General features: G+C 43.6%; 1 protein-coding gene across 1 annotated transcript in view; it reads left to right on the top strand.

The window, feature by feature from the left end:
* Window positions 1-19,735, top strand: part of SH3GLB1 (SH3 domain containing GRB2 like, endophilin B1) — a gene marked incomplete in the record, with an annotated part of 1,384,102 nt that overhangs the window by 900,113 nt on the left and 464,254 nt on the right. The window contains 1 exon segment of the mRNA XM_044085714.1: window positions 1,923-2,006. Within this exon segment, the coding sequence (XP_043941649.1) occupies window positions 1,923-2,006 (84 nt within the window).

The raw sequence follows: 19,735 nt of genomic DNA, 5'->3' as shown, positions 1-19,735 counted from the left end.
TATATAATTAGTGGGAGGTGCAGCCCCACCCCTGCATGAGGAGGATTTAGTGAACACTGGATTCTGCTTATGTAGGGGACTTCGCCCCCCCCCCCACACCCCCAGCTAATTATATACACCAACTATGAGATCACACTACAGTGGGGAAAGGGCAGATTTCCTTATCCCCACGTTACCGGTAAGTATGTACTTCATGCTGTTTATTTTATGTTGACCAACTATGATCGTTCGATGAGATGTTTTATGATCATATGGCCTTTTGATGAATGGCACGGTCAGTGTTATGTATGCGATGAATGGCCGTTTGGGGAACATGCCATTTGATTGCTAAACATAGATCTGCTAGACATTATGTACTTACCATAATGCTGAGTCTTCTTTATTACTAGTCCACTTCTGCAATCTGCTCTCCATCCCTCTCCAAATTATCATGCTGTTCCAATGCGGAAAGACCTAGTACACTTAATCCTGATGGCTGTCCTTTCATTTTCACTGCATTCCTTATTCTTGGAGCCCTATTTGTTAGGTTATCGGCATAAAACATGATCTGATGGCTTCAAGAGGACAGGTGCATGATGGGAGTAAGGAAGGAGCCTGAGCACTTGAAGTCTTTTTGCTGGGTTGGATGCACCTTGATAGCAGTATCCCACCAGTTGACATGGATGGACTAGGGATAATGAAGTACATGTTATGGTAAGTACATAATTTCTATTTTTAGACCATATCCTGGGGAAATGCCAGTGTTATGAGATGCAGCTTGACAGCTTTACCAAAATGTTTTTTTTTTCATGTGTTTCTTATGGAGTTAAAATCACATGATAAATCATCATTAGTTTTAGCCAGGCTTATGAAAAGACATTTTGAGCCTGTACACAATTTCAGAATGTCTGTTTTTAAGCATTGCTGCCTTTACTCTTATCACCCAGTAACATAGAAAAGGTTACCTTGGTTCTTAACAAAGGTACAACCTTAAACAGTTAATGAAATGTATAGTATATTTATATGATTCTGTGAAGTACTCTTGCCTGTCAGTACATATAGCTGGTTTGTGAGACTTCTCAGCAGATGCTTTTAACTTATGTGCTGTGCTGAAACTAAAGCCATGAGGAGTGGCAGCTTGTCTTACTGATAATGTCTTGTGACATCTTGGTAAAATTTAGTGGACTATGTTTATCCCGCCAAATATAGTAACTGTTTTTCTGGAGCATTTGCCTTATGGTGATTTACATAGTAACATATTTAAAATCTCTGGCTGACTCTATTTCTGTTATAGAGGAATAGTTTGATAAAACACAAACTGCATGGTAGATCACTTCTAGAAATCAAAATCTAAGTTGTATTTAAAGTATAGTTGCATTTGTGAGGCACACACATCATGGTGTACTACAGTGTGTAGCTTGCACTTTCTTCACAGCAAATAACACCCAAAAAGAGGAAACAAACTGCATTATTTGTGCAGTCAGTGCTATTCCTTTAGCTCTCATTTCAGATGATACAGTTGTATGGAGGAAAACTGGTTTTAAGTAAGTAAACCTTTCACTTGCAGTTGTTTGAGCATGCTCTTTTATGTTACTGTATTGTGAACATTTTCAGCATGTTGTAGTTTGCATTTTTACAGTGTTTTAAGAAATTGTGAACCGTTTCCTGCTCTTTGCATATTTTTCCCCAAGTTTCAGTAGTATGTGTAATGCCTGATCACTGTAAATCTCTTCGTATTATGACTATAAATGTTTTATTGCTTTGATGACTACAAATCCTGGGATGTTTTGTGCATGCCTAAAACTGAATTTATTTATAAACCCAAGAACATACACACTCCAGTGTAAAGTATGTGAAGGGAAGCCATGTACTGTGATTAATACGGGCAGTTTCAGAATGTGTAACAAAACTGTCTTTTTTGCTTCTGCTTCCGGATGCCTTAGCAGCTAAACAAGCCTCAACTGGAAGGAGATGTAATGGTAAATTTCTCTTGCATCCTCAAGTTGCTGCATATAAGATGGCTAAAGGTTTGTTGGAATTATATGTTTCATGTATTACACTGCAGTCCATTTCCCTGCTGTCATATATATATCTATCTATCTATATATATATATCTATATATATATATATATATATATATATATATATATATGTAAATATTCACTGTAATTGTAGATGGTTCTGCATATTTTTTCATTACAGCTGCAGCAGCGGTGTATAACTTCTAGCCTAAATGGTTAATGGGTAGAATACAGATGTAACCGGTCCCTGTTTTTTTATTTTATTCTATTTTTTTGTGTTGTATTTAACTGGAATAATCAGCCAATCCATTTGAACCCATTTCATTCACTGCTGAGGACCGTGAAGCACAGGCTGTACAGAGATGTGCTGTAGTCACAGTAGTAGTACATAGTTGTGGTAGAATGTACATGCTGCAGTACAGTAAAAATAATAGTGTTGCATATAAAAAGGCTTTAATGAAATATGCCTTGAGCTCAAAGAACTCGCTATGATATAAAACAAGTAACCAACTAATTTTATATACATAATAGATAATAATTAACAAACCAGAGAAAGTCAGCCCAAGGCATTTCTACATTCATCCTATAAGGTGCAAAAGTTTTAAAACATAAAATAAATTCATCTTCCACTTTCTCCAAATTTCTGTTGTGAATATTCCTTTATGTATGTATATCATTGGTAATCTGTCTTAAAATACAAAACTTTGTACCCAAAGCATCCCTTAAGGACATTCTACAAATGTAATGCAACTGCATTATTAAAATTCCTATTTCCATAGTCATTTAAATATTTGAAAAACCTTACCTTGACTGAAAGTATAGTTTTACCTATGTAGTATAATGAACATGAACACGTAGAAGTATGTAGTAGCATAGCAGACATGTATTTATTTTGTAATTTTATGTACTGATTTGTCTAAATATGTTTTTCAAATTGGTAAACATTCTAAAGATCACCTTTTATGTCTCTTTAGAAATGATCTTAGTCTTATAGGTGACTGTTTCATAGTAAATTTGATATGCCCACTATTTCAGAAATAAATATTTTCAAGGTTTATCTTTGTTAGGTACTTATCCATGTGGTTATTGTAAGGCATGTCCCTATGTAATGACCGAACATTTTTTTCATTTTCCATTGGGAAGATTGAACATTTTGAGGTATTTTGTTTGTCTGCTATGATTAAGTGATTAAGTATGTACTATTATGTGTACATGTTCATTATACTATATAGGTAAGACTATACATCCAGTCAAAGCTAGATTTGAAGAACATTTAAATGACTGTGTTAACAGGAATTTTAATAATGCAGTTGCTTTACATCTGTGAGATGTTCACAAGGGACACCAAGCTAGGGGACTCACGTTTTATATTTTAAGACAGCTAAAGAATGATATAAGATACCCGCAGGAGTATCAAAATAGAATGTTGGGGAAAGCAGAACCTGTATATATTTTGTTTTAAAACCTTGGCATCTTATGGGGTAAACTTAGATATGCCTTGGTTTGCCTTTCTGTGATTGGGTAATTATTTTCTGTTATGTATATAAAATTAACTGGTTACTTGTTTGTTTTATCTCATGACGAGTTCTTAGAATTTCAGGCATATTCCATTAAAGCCTTTTTATATGGATTAAATTCTTTTGGCTGTATTCTTTATTTTTATTTGGCTGCTTAAAATAATAACATTGCATTGAAATTGGTTAAGAAAGCATGCTTTAGATGCAAGGAAAAGCATAATAAATTTACAACATTAGTTATAAGTCTCTGAAATCTTAACTTCTTACAGTGGAAACAGAGAAGACGACGCATCATGATGTTACATTTCTGTAGAAGTAGGGCTGTGGTAGCTGTAATGGAATGGTCATGTAACCTTTGATGTTCTCCGTGTTTCACTGTTGCAGTCATTACATTTGGGTTATCTGCTTGCAGTAGCCCTCAGTCGGCCTGATTAACAAAGTCTTGGGTCCTGCGTCTGTTGCCGTCCCTTCTTCCATGACATCAGAGGTATAAAACATGCAGCCGACGCCATTACATCAGTCTTTCTTGCTGTGCGGTGCCTGAAGCAGAAGCAGTTCGAATTTGCCGGTCGGCCGACTCCTGAAATTTTCGTTTTTGAGTTTCAGAACCTAAGTCTTCAACTAAAGCTAAGTACCCCATTGGGGAAACTTTCTCGTGCTCCTTACCGATGTCAGTAAAAGTTAATAATTGCATTAGTTGTGGAACGCAAATACCTCACAAAGATTTTTATTCTTACTGTATTCCTTGCCTAGGCCCTGACCATGACGTACCTTGCTGTTGGTTTTGTGCCTTATTTAATCAGCGCACTATCCTTCGTCGGTATATTTTCGCCTCTAAATATTTCGGTTCTCTGTTCAATTATCCAGAAATGTCGTTGGTTAGCCATCCGACTACTGGTATTCCGAAAAAACGCAAAGATAACGACAGAGGCCGCCTAGGCCCAAAGCTGCCGACAATGCTTCTCCTAAGCCAGTTCGCTGGTACTTAGTGAGGCGCTTTCACAGCCCCTGATACCCGCTACTTCTGATGCGCAGGCCTCTACTGAGACCCATTCGGAGTTCGGTATGCCGCAAGATGCTTCAACTGTGGAACCTGCAGATGTCTCTACCTTGGATGGATCCGGAGCCGCTGTGCAGGCACTGGCTTCTGCGGGTGTATTCAGGCCTACTGCGGGTGTATTCAGGCCTATGGACTTGCATATTAAACCGTCACCTCCTTCATTTAGGCCTAAACCTCGAGCCATGCCTAAGAAACCGACGCCCAGGCCACATGCTCAGGCCTCTATGCCTAAAAAACAAATAAGAATGGCTGAAGATCTTATAACTCTTAATCAGGGGAAGACAACCACCCCCTTCTAAGAGACCTAGGACTGAAGTTGCTTATGAATCTTCTGACCAGGATTCTGATTTTTCTGATTCTTCTGATGATCTGGATTTACCCTTATCTACTTATGAGGATTCTGATGCAGAGGACTCTATCCCCTCTGCTTCCCCTCCAGAGGATTCTTCTTTTGGTGAAACCTTACATACTCTAAGGGAGCATTTCCACTGGGAAAGCCAGGATATTTCTGATTCAAAATAGAGGCTTAGGGATTTCTTACTCCTGCCTCAGCATAGGCCTTTATCTATACCTCCTGTACTAGACATTGTGTTGATGATGCCTTTTTGGAATCTACTTTGGCCCCTGATGCTTTGCCTCCTGCTCCCAGAAAACCTGACAGATATTACCGGGTTCCTGACTCACACAAATTCCTTTTTAAAAATCCTATTGCGGATCCAGAGACTATTTCACAGGGGACCCAAGGGCATTAAGGCTTCTACTGCTAAAAATCCTACCCCTTCTGATGGAGACTCCAGGGCGCTGGATAGATGGGGTAAGAAGGTTTACACTTCTGCAGCCTTGGCCATTAGGGCTTTAAACTGCCAGTTTCATATGTTAAAGTATCAGCAACATGTTATTGGATTGCTTAAACAGAAAATGATGTTGATTCCTGACTGTGCTGAAAATAAAGAATTATAGGATTTAATGCATTCTGCCGAACAGCTTGGAAAACATACTTTGAGATGTGGATTTGATTCATTAGAGGCCTCTTGTAGGGCTGCTCACGTTCTTCATGTTTCACTGTCGCAGTCATTATATTTGGGTAATCTGCTGGCAGGTTGCCCTCAGTCGGCCTGATTAACAAAGTCTTGGGTCCTGCGTCAGTTGCTGTCCCTTTTTCCATGATGTCAGGTCGTCAGGGGTATAAAACATGCAGCCGACACCATTACATCAGTCTTTCTTGCTGTGCAGTGCCCAAAGCGGAAACAGTTCGCAAGTGCCGGTGGGCCGACTCCTGAAATTTTCGTTTTCGAGTTTCAGAACCAAGGTCTTCAACTTAAAGCTAAGTACCCTGTTGGGGAAACTTTTTCTTGCTCCTTACCGATGTCAGTAAAAGTTAATAATTGCATTACTTGTGGAAAGCACATACCTCACAAAGAGTTTCATTCGTACTGTATTCCTTGTCTAGGCCCTGACCACAACGTACCTTGCTGTCAGTTTTGTGCTTTACTTAATCAGTGCACTATCCGTTGTCGGTACATTTTTGCCTCTAAATATGTCGGTTCTCAGTTTAATTATCCAGAAATGTCGGTTAGCCATCCGACTACCGGGATTCCGAAAAAACACAAAGGTAAAGACAGAGACAGGCCGCCGAGGTCCAAAACATCCGACAACGCTTCTCCTAAGCCAGTCGCCAGTTCGCCGGTACTCAGTGAGGCGCTTTCACAGCCCCTGATGCCCGCTACTTCTGATTCGCAGGCCTGTACTGAGACCCATTCGGAGTACGGTATGCCGCGAGATGCTTCAACTATGGAACCCGCAGATGTGTCTACCTTGGATGGGTCCGGAGCCGCTGTGCAGGCACTGGCTTCTGAGGGTGTATTCAGGCCTACAGACTTGCATATTAAATCGACAAAGCCTTCATTACTAAGGCCTAAATCTCAATCCATGTCTAAAAAACTGACGCTCGGGCCGCATGTTCAGGCCCCTATGCCTAAAGAACAAATGATAAAAATGGCTGAAGATCTAATTACTCTAATCAGGGGTCGTCAACCCCCCCCCCCCCCAAGAGGCCTAGGGCTGAGCTTGATTATGAATCTTCTGATCAGGATTCTGTTTCTTCTGACTCTTCTAATGACCTGGATTTGTCCATACCTGCTTATGAGGATTCTGATGCAGAGAATTCCATTCCTTCTGCTTCCCCTCCTGAGGATTTTTCTTTTGGGGAAACTTTACATACTTTAAGGGAGCATTTCCACTGGGAAAGCCAGGAATTTTCTGATTCAGAGAGGCTTAGGGATTTCCTTCTTCTACCTCAGCATAGGCCTTTTGCTATACCTCCTGTACTAGACATTGCTGATGATGTGTTCTCGGAATCCAGTTTGGCCCCTGATTCCCTGCCTCCGGCTCCTAGTAAACCTGACATACTACAGGGTTCCTGAGTCCCACAAGTTTCTTTTCAAAAATCCTGTTACAGATCCAGAAACCATTTCTCAGGGGCCCAAGGGCATTAAGGCTTCTACTGCTAAAAATCCTACCCCTTCTGATAGAGGCTTCAGGGTGCTGGATAGATGGGGTAAAAAGGTTTATACTTCTGCAACCTTGGCAATCATAGCTTTAAACTGCCAATTTCATATGTTAAAATATCAACAGCATATTATTGGACTGCTTAAACAGAAAATGATGATTCCTGATTGTGGAAAATAAAGATTTACAGGATTTAATGCATTCTGCTGAACAAGTTGGAAAACATGCTTTGCAATGTGGTTTTGATTCTTTAGAGGCCTCTTGCAGGGCTGCTGTTACTGGGTCTGTGCTTAGAAGATATGCTTGGCTTAAGGAGCAAACTTTGCCTGATCATGTTAAAGCTAAATTGTTGGATGCTCCTTTAAATCAGGACCACCTGTTTGGCAATAAGGCTGAAGAAGTTCTTAAAAAGATGGAAGATAAAGCTATTGGTAACAATTGGCTTTAGTATTGGTGTCATTCAAAGGGGATCCAATGCCTGTCAGCCTGGGATGACATGCTCGACAAGCCACGATGCTTCGCTAGGGACGGCTTGCACCTGTCACCCCTGGGCTTTTGGATATTGGCAGAGGCTCTTGCTACCCCCATAGTGCCTTTTTTAGGCAAGGCTCAAAAGACAAACCCACCTCCATAGGTATCACAAGGGATAAGAAACTAAGAGTAATGCTACTCAACGCCAGAAGTCTAAACCTCAAGATGCATGCACTCGAAACTCTCCTTAGCATGGAGAACATTGATATCTGTGCAGTAACAGAAACCTGGTTCAAGGCTCCCGAGAGCACCCCAGCACTACCAGGTTATACCTCATACCATGCTTTTCGGCCCCAAAACTTGGACCGAACCACAAAAGGAGGGGTAGTATCAATATTCGTCAAAGATACCCACACCTCCAGGTTGGTGGCACAGCACAAAGCATCAGAGACTATCCATGTGCAACTAACAGTGGGTAAAACTGCCTTCCAGTTTATAGCCAATCCCAAACCCAGGAACCCCACTCGGCTTTCCTGAGAACACTGGAAAATATGAAGGTCTCTCCAAACACCATTATATTGGGCGACTTCAACTACCCAAACATAGACTGGGAGCATTACTCTAGCTCCAACACCCTAGCCCAAAGTTTCCTAGAATTTATAAACTCAAATGCTATGGAACAACTTGTTAACACTCCCACAAGAGGGGAAAACATACTGGACCTGATCATCACCAACATGGGGACTTTATGCTCCAGACCAGAAGTGTATCCCTCACTGGTAAGATCAGACCATAAACTAATCTCACTGGATATTCACATCCCGCCCCAAAACCACAGTGAAAAACTTCTCTAAAGCAAATTTCACACTCCTCAAAACTGAGGTGGAATCCTTCAAAGCCCCCGGGCCTGTGGAAAATACGGCCCAGACTGAAGAATCCTTTATAAACGCATTCTATGAACACCTTCAGGAATGCATGGATCATGCAATCCCAAATAAAACCAAAACCCAATCCTCCAAAGGCAGACGTCCTGTCTGGTGGACCCCAGCCATAAACAAACTATACAATAGAAGGAGGAAGCTACTACATGATAGAGTAAAATCCCAAAAAGGGAAGACATCTCTGATCAGTATTAGCAAAAAACTACGGGCACTAATAAAATCGTCTAAGGCCAGCTTTGAGAGAAAAATTGCACAGGCCACTAAGGATAATCACAAGGCTCTCTTTAGTTATGTTAGTAACCTGGGTGGGAATGCCCAGATATGCTCAGAATTAGTCCAAAATGACAAAAAATACACCGAACCCACAGACATTGCCAACATCCTAGCTAACAGGTTCAGCGCAAACCCCCACCAAAAGGGCAAATATCTATCCCAGCAGAGTGCTGCCCCCCTGACATCTCAGATGCACAGGTAAGAGCCGCCTCTCCAAAGCAAAAACACAGCATCAATGGGACCAGACGGTGTCCCGGGCTGCGCCCTACATGAACTCCAAGAAGAGCTAAACCCAAACATAAAACTACTGTTCAGTCTCAGCCTTACTACAGGATATGTACCCAAAGAGTGGCATACAGCAACAGTGGTCCCTCTCCACAAAGGTGGTGCCTCAACGGATCCTGGAAACTATCGCCCCATAAGCCTGACTAACTTGGTCTGCAAAGCTATGGAAAGGATCATCATGGACCTCATAAATAAAGATATTGGGGACCTACAGACACTGGATCCTACCCAGTTTGGCTTTGTTAAAGGCAGATCCTGCCTCTTAAACCTGGTCGATTTCTTTGAAACAGTCACAAAGGCCATTGACGAGGGGAAGGTCGTCCACACAGCCTACCTGGACCTTGCAAAAGCCTTCGATACAATACCCCACTCGGGCATTATAGATAAGCTCACCAACTTAAATATAAAGTCCTATGTCACTAGATGGGTTGCAAACTGGCTCAAGGACAGAACCCACATGATTAGAATTGCTGGAGCCATGTCAGACTCCAAACCAGTTACAAGTGGCGTCCCACAAGGCTCAGTCCTGGGACCTCTCTTGTTCGGTATATATTTCTCTGAGGTACAGGCCAACATGGAAGGACTGTGGCTGACCAAGTTCGCAGATGACTGCAAACTGAGTGCCATAATCGACTCTCCAGCCGACACAAGCATCCTCCAAAACGGCCTCATAGAAACAGACAACTGGTGCCAGAGCCATGGCCTCAAGCTAAACGCCAAAAAGTGTATAGTCATCCCCTTTGGCAAAAACAAAGTGCCCACAAATTACCACATAGGTGGTAATCCATTAAGTACAGAAGAAGTAATTAGGGACCTGGGGACCCAAGTTGATAGCAATCTCTCATTTGACAACCACGTGGCCAAAGTGGTTAGAAAAACATTTTATATAGCCTACCTAATCATGAAGGGATTCGCATCTAGATCAGGGGAGGTCATCGTGCCTCTTTACTCATCCCTCATCAGGCCCATAATTGAGTACAATGCCCCTTTTGGGATGTACCTTACCAGACACCTGCAGCAACTGGAAAGAACCCAAAAGTACCTCACCAAGAGGATCAAAGGGCTCAAACAGATGCCATATGCTGCCCGGTTAAAGAAACTCCAGCTCTACTCAGTGGCATATACCGCCTGCTCAGAGGCGATCTTTGCCTGATGTATAAAGCCATGTCCAACCCGGAATTAATGGACATGCTGCACCTCAGAAAATCCAAATCCCATTGAGCCACGCGCTCGAGAGACTTGAACCTCAGCACTGAAATAAATAGGGACATGCTGGAGGGACAGATTCATAACCCAGAGGCTCCCTTCACTCTGGAATAAAATCCCAGTCCAGGTTAGGCAGAGTCCCTCATTGATTCTCTTCAAGAAGAATCTTGATGAGTGGATGGGAGATTGTAGGTTTACCCCGGGTATCACTTCTGTGTCACTGTTAGACAGAGGCACAGTATACTAACCTCGAAAAAGGGCATAGCAAAATTAATTTAAAATGGGTGGCGAAAGCCAAACACACTCTGACTAGGCTTATAAATGCCCTAGGGCAGATAGCCTAGTATGAACCTATGAACCTATAAATCTATGCAAACTGTTAAAGATTTCTTACAAGTGCAACCTCCAAGATTTAGTAGGCACTGGCCTACTAAGAACTGGTCCTTTCCAGCCCCTTCCAGATCCTCTCAAGCCAAACCAAGACACAGCAAAAACCCCATATTTCAGTCCCAGGGGACTCTCAGAACTAAGCAGTGGAGAGCCTCAACTTCCAAATCTGGAAATAAGACACCCACCTATGGTAAACAGTCTCAGTGACTTCCTTTTAAAATTCCCAAGCACTTATCTTTTAACTGCCCCTTTGGGGGGAAGATTGCTCTTCATGCAAAGAACTGGGAACTCATAACCCAGGACAAATGGGTTTTAAATATAGTGTCCCAGGGATACAGATTTCATTTCCACACATTGCCAACACCAAACGGATGGCCAGACCTGCCCCCAAATCAGTGGGCAGAGACTCAAAAACAAGTACTTTCCCTCTTAAGCATGGGGGCTATTCAACTGGTACCAGAAGAGGAAAAGGGACAAGGTTTCTATTCCAGGTTTTTTCTGGTACCCAGAAAAGACAAATCATGGCATCCAGTCCTGGACCTGTCTACTCTAAACACCTTTCTGGAGATTCCAAAATTCAAGATGCTGACTTTTCACCAGTTACTTCCTATGCTAGGCAAAGATGCATGGTTGGCAACTCTAGATCTAAAAGAAGCATACCTGCACATCCCAATCGGGGAATCTTGCAGAAGATACCTACGTTTCAAAGCAGGCTACTTGCATTATCAGTTCTCTGCACTGCGCTTTGGCTTGTCTACTGCACCCAGGGTATTCACAAAGTGTCTGGCACCAGTTATTGCATTTTGCAGGCAAAGAAATATTCAAATATATCCATACCTGGATGATTGTCTAATTCAGGCAGAAAACCAGGGCATACTTTTAAATCATCTGGCATTTGTAAAAAGGGTTCTAACTTGTCTGGGGTACACCATAAACAAAATGAAATCACAATTGGTACCCTGTCAACAGATTACATTCCTGGGTGCAAGCTTGAATACAACTGCCCAGATGGCCTTCCTCACGCCAGAGAAGCAAATTCATTTGGTAACTTACTTCAAACAAGTGGCCACAAAAACCCTGCTATCTGCAAGACAAATACTGCTAGCCTTGGGGTTCATGGCCTCCTGCATTCTCCTAATTCCATATGCAAAACTGCATATGAGGAAACTACAGTGGTATCTAAACAGTCTATGGAGTCAACATTGTTACAGCCTGGAAACAATGATTCCTATCATACCTTGCCTACGCCTGGAGTTCCTATGGTGTGCAGAGGCATGCCACCAAAACAAGGGACTACCATTCACATTGCCCCCTGCCACCCAAACCCTAACTGCAGATGCATCAGATTATGCATGGGGGGCTTATCTGACAGGGAAGTGCATTCAGGGCAAATGGAACCCAAATCAAATGCACCTACATATCAATCAAAAAGAAATGTTAGCTGTACAGAATGCTCTGACAGCCTTCAAGGACTATATTCTTCCAGGACAACTAATGATAAAGATGGACAACACCATGGTTATGTGGTACATAAACAAGCAGGGGGGTACCCATTCCTACCCCCTCTGCAGACTAGCCATGGCATTGTGAAACACAGCCTTGAGCTACCAAGTGCACCTACAAGCTCAGTTCCTGCCAGGAAAATTGAATACACTGGCAGACAGACTAAGCAAAAACCTTATGGACCCACACGAGTGGAAACTGGAACCACAGATTTTCAACATGTTGACAAGCGAATGGGGAGCCCAGATATAAATCTATTTGCCTCCCCCCAGAACTACTAGTTGGACAAGTTTTGTACATGGACTCCCCACAAATAAGCCTGGAAAGTGGATGCTCTGTCCTTCAGCTGGAAAAACCTATCAGTCTATACCTTTCCCCCTCTGCCTCTGCTCTCCAAAGTTCTACTAAAAGTCAAACAGGACAAACCAAGGGTGATTTTGATTGCTCCAGGCTGGCCACGCCAACACTAGTACCCCCTCCAGCGCAGTGTGTCGCAAATATCTCCATGGCACCTGCTTCAGACCCCTTCCCTGCCGTCTCAGCAGGAGAACCTCAGCTTCCAACCTTGAGCTTTGCAGCCTGGCTAATCACTTAAATTCACCCTTATCATCCCTCAGCAAACCTGTGATTAGGTTCATAGGTTCATACTAGGCTATCTGCCCTAAGGCAATTATAAGCCTAGCCCGATTCTGTATGGCTTACGCCACCCCTTGATTTGAGTATACTGTGCCCTTTTTAAGGTTTAGTTTACTGTGCCTCTGTCTAATAGTGACACGGGAGTAGTCCCTGGGACAAACCTACGATCCCCCATCCACCTATCGAGATTATTCTTGAAGAGATTCAGTGAGGTGCTCTGCCTCACATGAACTGGAATTCTATTCCAGAGCGAAGGGAGCCTCTGGGTTATGAACCTGTCCCTCCAGCAAGTTCTGTTTATTTCTGTGCTGAGGTTCAAGTCCCTCGAGCATGTGGCTCTAAGGGATTTAGATTTACTGAGGTGAGCATGTCCATTAATTCTGGATTTGACATAGCTTTGTATGTCAGGCATAGATCGCCTCGAAGTAGGCGGTATACAACTGAGGAGAGCTGGAGTTTTTTAACCGAGCAGCATATGGCATCTGTTTGAGACCCTTGATCCTCTTGGTGAGATACTTTTGGGGTCTTTCTAATTGCTGCAGGTGTCGGGTAAGGTACATCCCAAAAGGGGCATTGTATTCTATGATGGGCCTGATGAGGGATGAATAAAGGGGCACGATTACCTCTCTTGATCTAGATGTGGAACCCTTTGTGATGAGGTGGGCTATGTAGAAGGTCTTTCTAACCACTTTGGCAATGTGGTTTTCAAAGGAGAGATTGCTATCAACTTGGGTCCCCAGGTCCCTAATAACTTTCTCTGTACTTAATGGGTTTCCGCCTATGTGGTAATTTGTGGGCACATTGTTTTGCCAAAGGGTATGACTATACATTTTTGGCATTTAGCTTTAAACCATGGTGCTGGCACCAGTTATTTGTCTCTGTGAGACCTTTTGAAGGATGTTTGTGTCAGCTGGAGAGTTGATTATGGCCCAGTTTGCAGTCGTCTGCGAACTTGGTGAGCCATAGTCCTCCCACGTTTGCCTTTACCTCGGAAAAGTATATACCGAACAAGAGTGGTCCCAGGACAGAACCCTGTGGGACACCACTTGTGACCGGTTTCGAGTCTGACATGGCTCCAGCAACTCTCACTCTGTGGGTTCTGTCTTTGAGCCAGTTTGTGACCCATCTTGTGACATAGGGGTTTATTTTTAAGCTGGATAGCTTATCTATGATGCCCGAGTGGGGTATTGTGTCAAATGCCTTTGCAAGGTCCAGATAGGCTGTGTGGACTACCTTCCCTTCATCTATGGCTTTGGTGACTGTTTCGAAGAAGTCAACCAGGTTCAAAAGGCAGGATCTGCCCTTGACAAAGCTGAACTGGGTAGGATCTAGTGTCTGTAGGTCCCCAATGTGTTTGTTTATGAGCTCCATGATGATCCTCTCCATAGCCTTGCAGACTAAGCTAGTCAGGCTTATGGGGCGATAGTTTCCAGGGTCTGTAGAGGCTCCACCTTTGTGGAGTGGGACCACTGTTGCTGTACGCCATTCTGTGGGCACATACCCTGTAGTGAGGCTGAGATTGTATAGCTGTTTTATTTGAGGGATTAGTTCCTCTTGGAGTTCGTGTAGGACGCAATCTGGGACGCCATCTGGTCCCATGGAAGCAGTGTTTTTTGCTTTGGAGAGGGCAGCCTTCACTTGAGCATCAGAGATGTTTGGGAGGCAGCCCTCTGCTGGGATAGATACTTGCTCTTTTGGGGGGGAGGGGGTGGAGAAGTTTGCACTGAACCTGTCTTCCAGGATATTGGCGATGTCTGTGGGTTCAGTGTTGGATGTCATCTTGGAGGCGAGGAGACCTAGTACTAGAAAACCTTATGCTGACAAATGGAAAAGATTCTGTGCCTGGAACCAATCTTTAGGGATGAGCAGCAACTAGTTTACCTCAGATTTTGAAATACTTAACTGAGATGCTTCACAAGAGCCTGTCTTTTTCCTCCATTAAATTCCACGCCTCAGCTATTTCAGCTCACTATAACACAGAACCACCCCTCTTCTCCCATCATCTGCTCAAGCAGTATCTCAGAGGGCCAAAAAACTTGAGACCACCCAGGAGAGCTCCTACCCCTGCCTGGGACTTTAACTTTGTTTTGGAGAAACTCACTCTACCTCCTTTCGAGCCAGCTGCTACAGCAGACTTAAAATTTATTTCTTGGAAAACAGCCTTCCTTTTGGCAATCACTTCAGCTAGACGGATATCGGAATTACCGGGCCTTATGACAGTGGAGCCTTTCATCATCTTTCATGCGGACAGAGTATCTTGAGGACCAATCCATCCTTCATGCCCAAGGTGGTTTCCAGTGTGGCTCTTAATCAGTCCATTCATTTGCCAACCTTCTTTCCCAATCTACAGAAGAAAGGGGAATGGATTCTGCATTCCTTGGATGTGCACAGACAACTTAGATTCTACTTGGACAGGACTAAATCTCGAAGAAAATTTGAACAATTGCTGGTAGCATTTACTGCAGGGGCAGAGGGGAAGCCTATTTCAAAACAAACCATTTCTAAATGGATAAGCCATTGCTTTCATTTCTGCTATAAGCACCATGGAAAACCTATCCCCCAGGGGATCAGATCTCACCCCACAAGGGCTGCATCTACTTCTGCAGCCTTTCTCAGAGGTGTTCCTACCAGAGATATCCTAGAAGCTGCTACCTGGAGCTCTCTGCATACTTTCAACAAGCATTATCATTTACCAATTTTCTCTAAATCCAGAGCTGGCTTTGCCACTGCTGTCTTGCAGGGCCTTATATCTGGCCCTAATGCTGTATAAACTCCTCCTCCCTACCATAGCTTTGGGAATCTACCCAAATGTAATGACTGCAACAGTGAAACATGAAGCACATAGTACAGTTGTGTACACTTACCATAAATGTAGATGTTCGAGTGTATTCACTGTTGCAGTCCTGGTTACCCTCCCTCCAGCCCCCTAGTTTTTTCTGGCTATACCTCTGCTTTGCTTTACTATGCTTGTAAGCCTTTTTGGTGTATTTGCTTTTGGTTGGAGGTATACTTTTGTGTTTTTTGTGTTTATTTGTTCCCCATTAGGGGGGCACCTGACATCTAGGGCAAGAAAAACTGATGTAATGGTGTTGGCTGCATGTTTTATACCCCTGACAACCTGACGTCATGGAAGAAGGGACTGCAACCGATGCAGGACCCAAGACTTTGTTAATCAGGCCGACTGAGGGCTACTGCAAGCAGATAACCCAAATGTGGTAACTGCAACAGTGAATACACTCCAACATCTACATTTATGGTAAGTGTACAGAACTGTACTTTCCTCTTCTCCTCTGTTTTTCCTCCTATCAGTTGTCTTCTACAGAAATTTTCTCAGGTTGTTCACATGTACTTTTATACAACTTTAAAATTTCAGGCTCTACCATTTCTTTTGCTTCATTTAGGTGTTAAGTTACTTTATCTGTTCTTCCACTTCCCTTCAGAACCATTAGGACAAAAACAGTTGTTTGTTTGCCAGTTAATCACAGTACTGTCAAGGAACAGGTTTCTGTGTTGCCCATATTCTTACTTGGATAGGAGGAAGCTTCTCTGTTCACCAGTGAGAGTGGGGATCTTTGAGCAGCCTATCTGTCCCTGGAGGAGTGGTCTCAGCCCAGTAACTAGTTGTTTATTGGCCATTTTGGGCTATTTCCTAGCTCTTTCAAGTCCCCTGCTTTAAAACCCGCTTTAGCGCTGCTTTGCACGATTTTGCGCATAGTGCAGCATCGGGCAGCGCCGCTTAAACGAGTTTAAACTATTTCTGGCTCCACAAAGTCTGCTCTTCACTTTTTCCCTTGGAACTGCTCTAAATCGCAAAATAAGCACTCTATTCTCTTTCTATAAACCTGGCAGTTGCTCATATAAGTAATCTTACAGGTAAACACTAAGTAACACTAATAAACCTAAGCACTACACCCTCATATACTCATTTAAGTACTTGCTCCCTATTGGTCCTTTCTGATCAGTCAATAAGTAGTTCCCTATACTTTTCAGGCATGTCCAAAGGCCAGTTTCGGGTCTACTCCCCAGTCCAGCTGGTGAATCTGGGAATCTTGAGGCAATGTTACAACTGCCTTATGTACACAGACCACCATCTCCTCCTCCCAACAAGCTCAAACATATGTGAGAGATGCAACTATATAGCCAAACTGGAGGCTGAGCTCTCTCAACCCAGTACCGGCACAGCCGGTCAGGAGGAAAAGGTAACCACACACACCACAAATCCAGTCTCACATAGACCCATCGCATCAGCAAACCAAACACATAAACACAAGAAAACATACTCGGAGGCTGTAAACAAAAATCTGTCTAAGCAGCAGAGACCTCCAAAGCAGACATCCAAGCAACCCCCACCATGCAACAATACCCACGTAACACAACTCACAAAGTCAGTGTGCCACACAGTCACAGCCCTTAAGGCTAAACACACCAAACACACTTGTAATAGGCGACTCTATTGTCAGACACACTGACGTCCCACTCACCAGACTGAATAAGGAGAAGGTCACTGTAAGCTGCCTGTCAGGTGCCATGATCTGCCACATAACACATGCACTCAGGTCACTCCAAAGCAAGTACAAATATGACTCCATCATTGTCCATGCTGGTGTGAATGACCCGAGACATACCTCCTTGGACTACATGAAAAGAGACATAGAGGAGCTCACTGATCATGTAGCCCAGGCCGGAATGACCCTGACCTTGAGTAGCATCTTGCCCTCACCAAGAATGATGCCACAGTATAAAGACAAAATGATCAGTTTTAATAATTGGCTAAAGTACTGGTGTCATTCAAAGGGGATCCAGTGTCTGTCAGCCTGGGCTGACATGCTCGACAGGCCACGTTGCTTCGCAAGGGATGGCTTGCACCTTTCACCCCTGAGTTTTCGAATACTGGCTAAGGCTCTTGCCTCCCCCATAGTGCCTTTTTTAGGCAAGGCTCAAAAGACAAACCCACCCCCATAGAAAAACACACAGAAAAAACTAAGGGTAATGCTGCTCAACGCCAGAAGTCTAAACCTCAAGATGCACGCATTCAAGACTCTCCTCAGTATGGAAAATATCGATAACTGTGCAGTAACAGAAACCTGGTTCAAGGCTCCCGAAAGCACCCCAGCACTACCAGGTTACACTTCATACCATGCTTTTCGGCCACAAAACCCGGACCGAACCACAAAAGGAGGGGGAGTATCCATATACATCAAAGATACCCACACCTCCAGGTTAGTGGCACTTTACGAGGCATCGAAGACCATCTATGTGCAACTAACAGTGGGCAAAACTGTCTTTCAGTTTGTAGCCTGCTACAGACCACCCTCCCTAACACAGGAACCCCACTTGGCTTTCCTAAGAACACTAGAAAATATGAAGGTCTCTCCAAACACCATTATATTGGATGACTTCAACTACCCAAACATTGATTGGGAAAACTACTCAAGCCCAAACACCCTCGCCCAACGGTTCCTAGAATTTATAACCTCAAATGCTATGGAACAACTGGTCACCATTCCCACAAGAGGGGAGAACATATTGGACCTGGTCATCACCAACATAGGGTCTCTATGTTCCACACCAGAGGTATACCCCTCATTGGTAAGATCAGACCATAAATTAATCTCACCGGACATCCATATCCCGTCCCCACCCCCAGCCAAGGAAACCACGGTGAAGAACTTCTCAAAAGCAAACTTCACACTTCTCAAAACCGAGGTGGAATCTTTCATAAGCCCCGGGCCAGTGGAAACAACGGCCCAAAATGCAGAATCCTTTACAAAAGCATTCTATGGACACCTACAGGAATGCATGGAGCATGCTATCCCAAATAAAACCAAGACTCAATCCTCCAAAGGCAGGAGACCTGTCTGGTGGACCCCGGCCATAAATAAGCTATATAACAGAAGGAGGAAGCTACTACGTGACAGAGCAAAATCCCAAAAAGGGAAGGCGTCTCTGATCAGTACTAGCAAGAAACTACGATCCCTCATAAAATCATCCAAGGCAAACTTCGAAAGAAAAATTGCACAAGACACCAAGGATAATCACAAGGCCCTCTTTAGTTATGTCAGGAACCTGGGAGGCAACTCTCAGATATGCTCTAAGTTGGTGCAAAATGACAAAAAATACACTGAACCCACAGACATTGCCAACATCCTGGCAGAAAGGTTCAGTGCAAACTTCTCCCCCCCTTCCTCTCCAAAAGAGCAAATGTCTATCCCAACAGAATGTAGCCTCCCTGTGATCACAGGTGCTCAGGTAAAAGCTGCCCTCTCCAAAGCAAAAAACACAGCATCAATGGGCCCAGATGGTGTCCCGGGCTGTGTCTTACATGAGCTTCAAGAAGAACTAAACCCTCACTTAAAGACACTGTTCAATCTCAGCCTTACTACAGGATATTTACCAAAGGAATGGCGTACAGCAACAGTGGTCCCGCTCCACAAAGGTGTTGCCACAACGGACCCCGGAAACTTATCGCCCTATAAGCCTGACCAGCCTAGTCTGCAAGGCCATGGACCCGCATCATCATGGAAATCATAAACAAGGACATTGGGAACCTCCAGACGCTGGATCCTACCCAGTTCGGCTTTGTTAAGGGCAGATCTTGCCTCTTGAACCTGGTCGACTTCTTTGAAACTGTTACCAAAGCCATAGATGAAGGGAAGGTTGTCCACACAGCCTACCTGGACCTTGCAAAGGCCTTCGACACAATACCTCACTCAGGCATCATAAATAAGCTCACCAGCTTAAATATCAACCCCTATGTCACAAGATGGGTTGCAAACTGGCTTAGAGATAGAACCCACATGGTCAGAATTGCAGGTGCCATGTCAGACTCTAAGCCAGTTACAAGTGGCGTCCCACAAGGCTCAGTCCTGGGACCTCTCTTGTTCGGTATATATTTCTCCGAGGTACAGGCTAATATGGGTGGACTATGGCTGATAAAGTTCGCAG

This window comes from Protopterus annectens, chromosome 10.part0 (assembly GCF_019279795.1).
Source record: "Protopterus annectens isolate FY-2018-M chromosome 10.part0, PAN1.0, whole genome shotgun sequence".
In the NCBI taxonomy this organism is placed as follows: Eukaryota; Metazoa; Chordata; order Ceratodontiformes; family Protopteridae; genus Protopterus; species Protopterus annectens.
The sequence above is the reverse complement of the archived record's forward strand: the minus strand, read 5'-3'. Positions and strand labels throughout refer to the sequence as shown.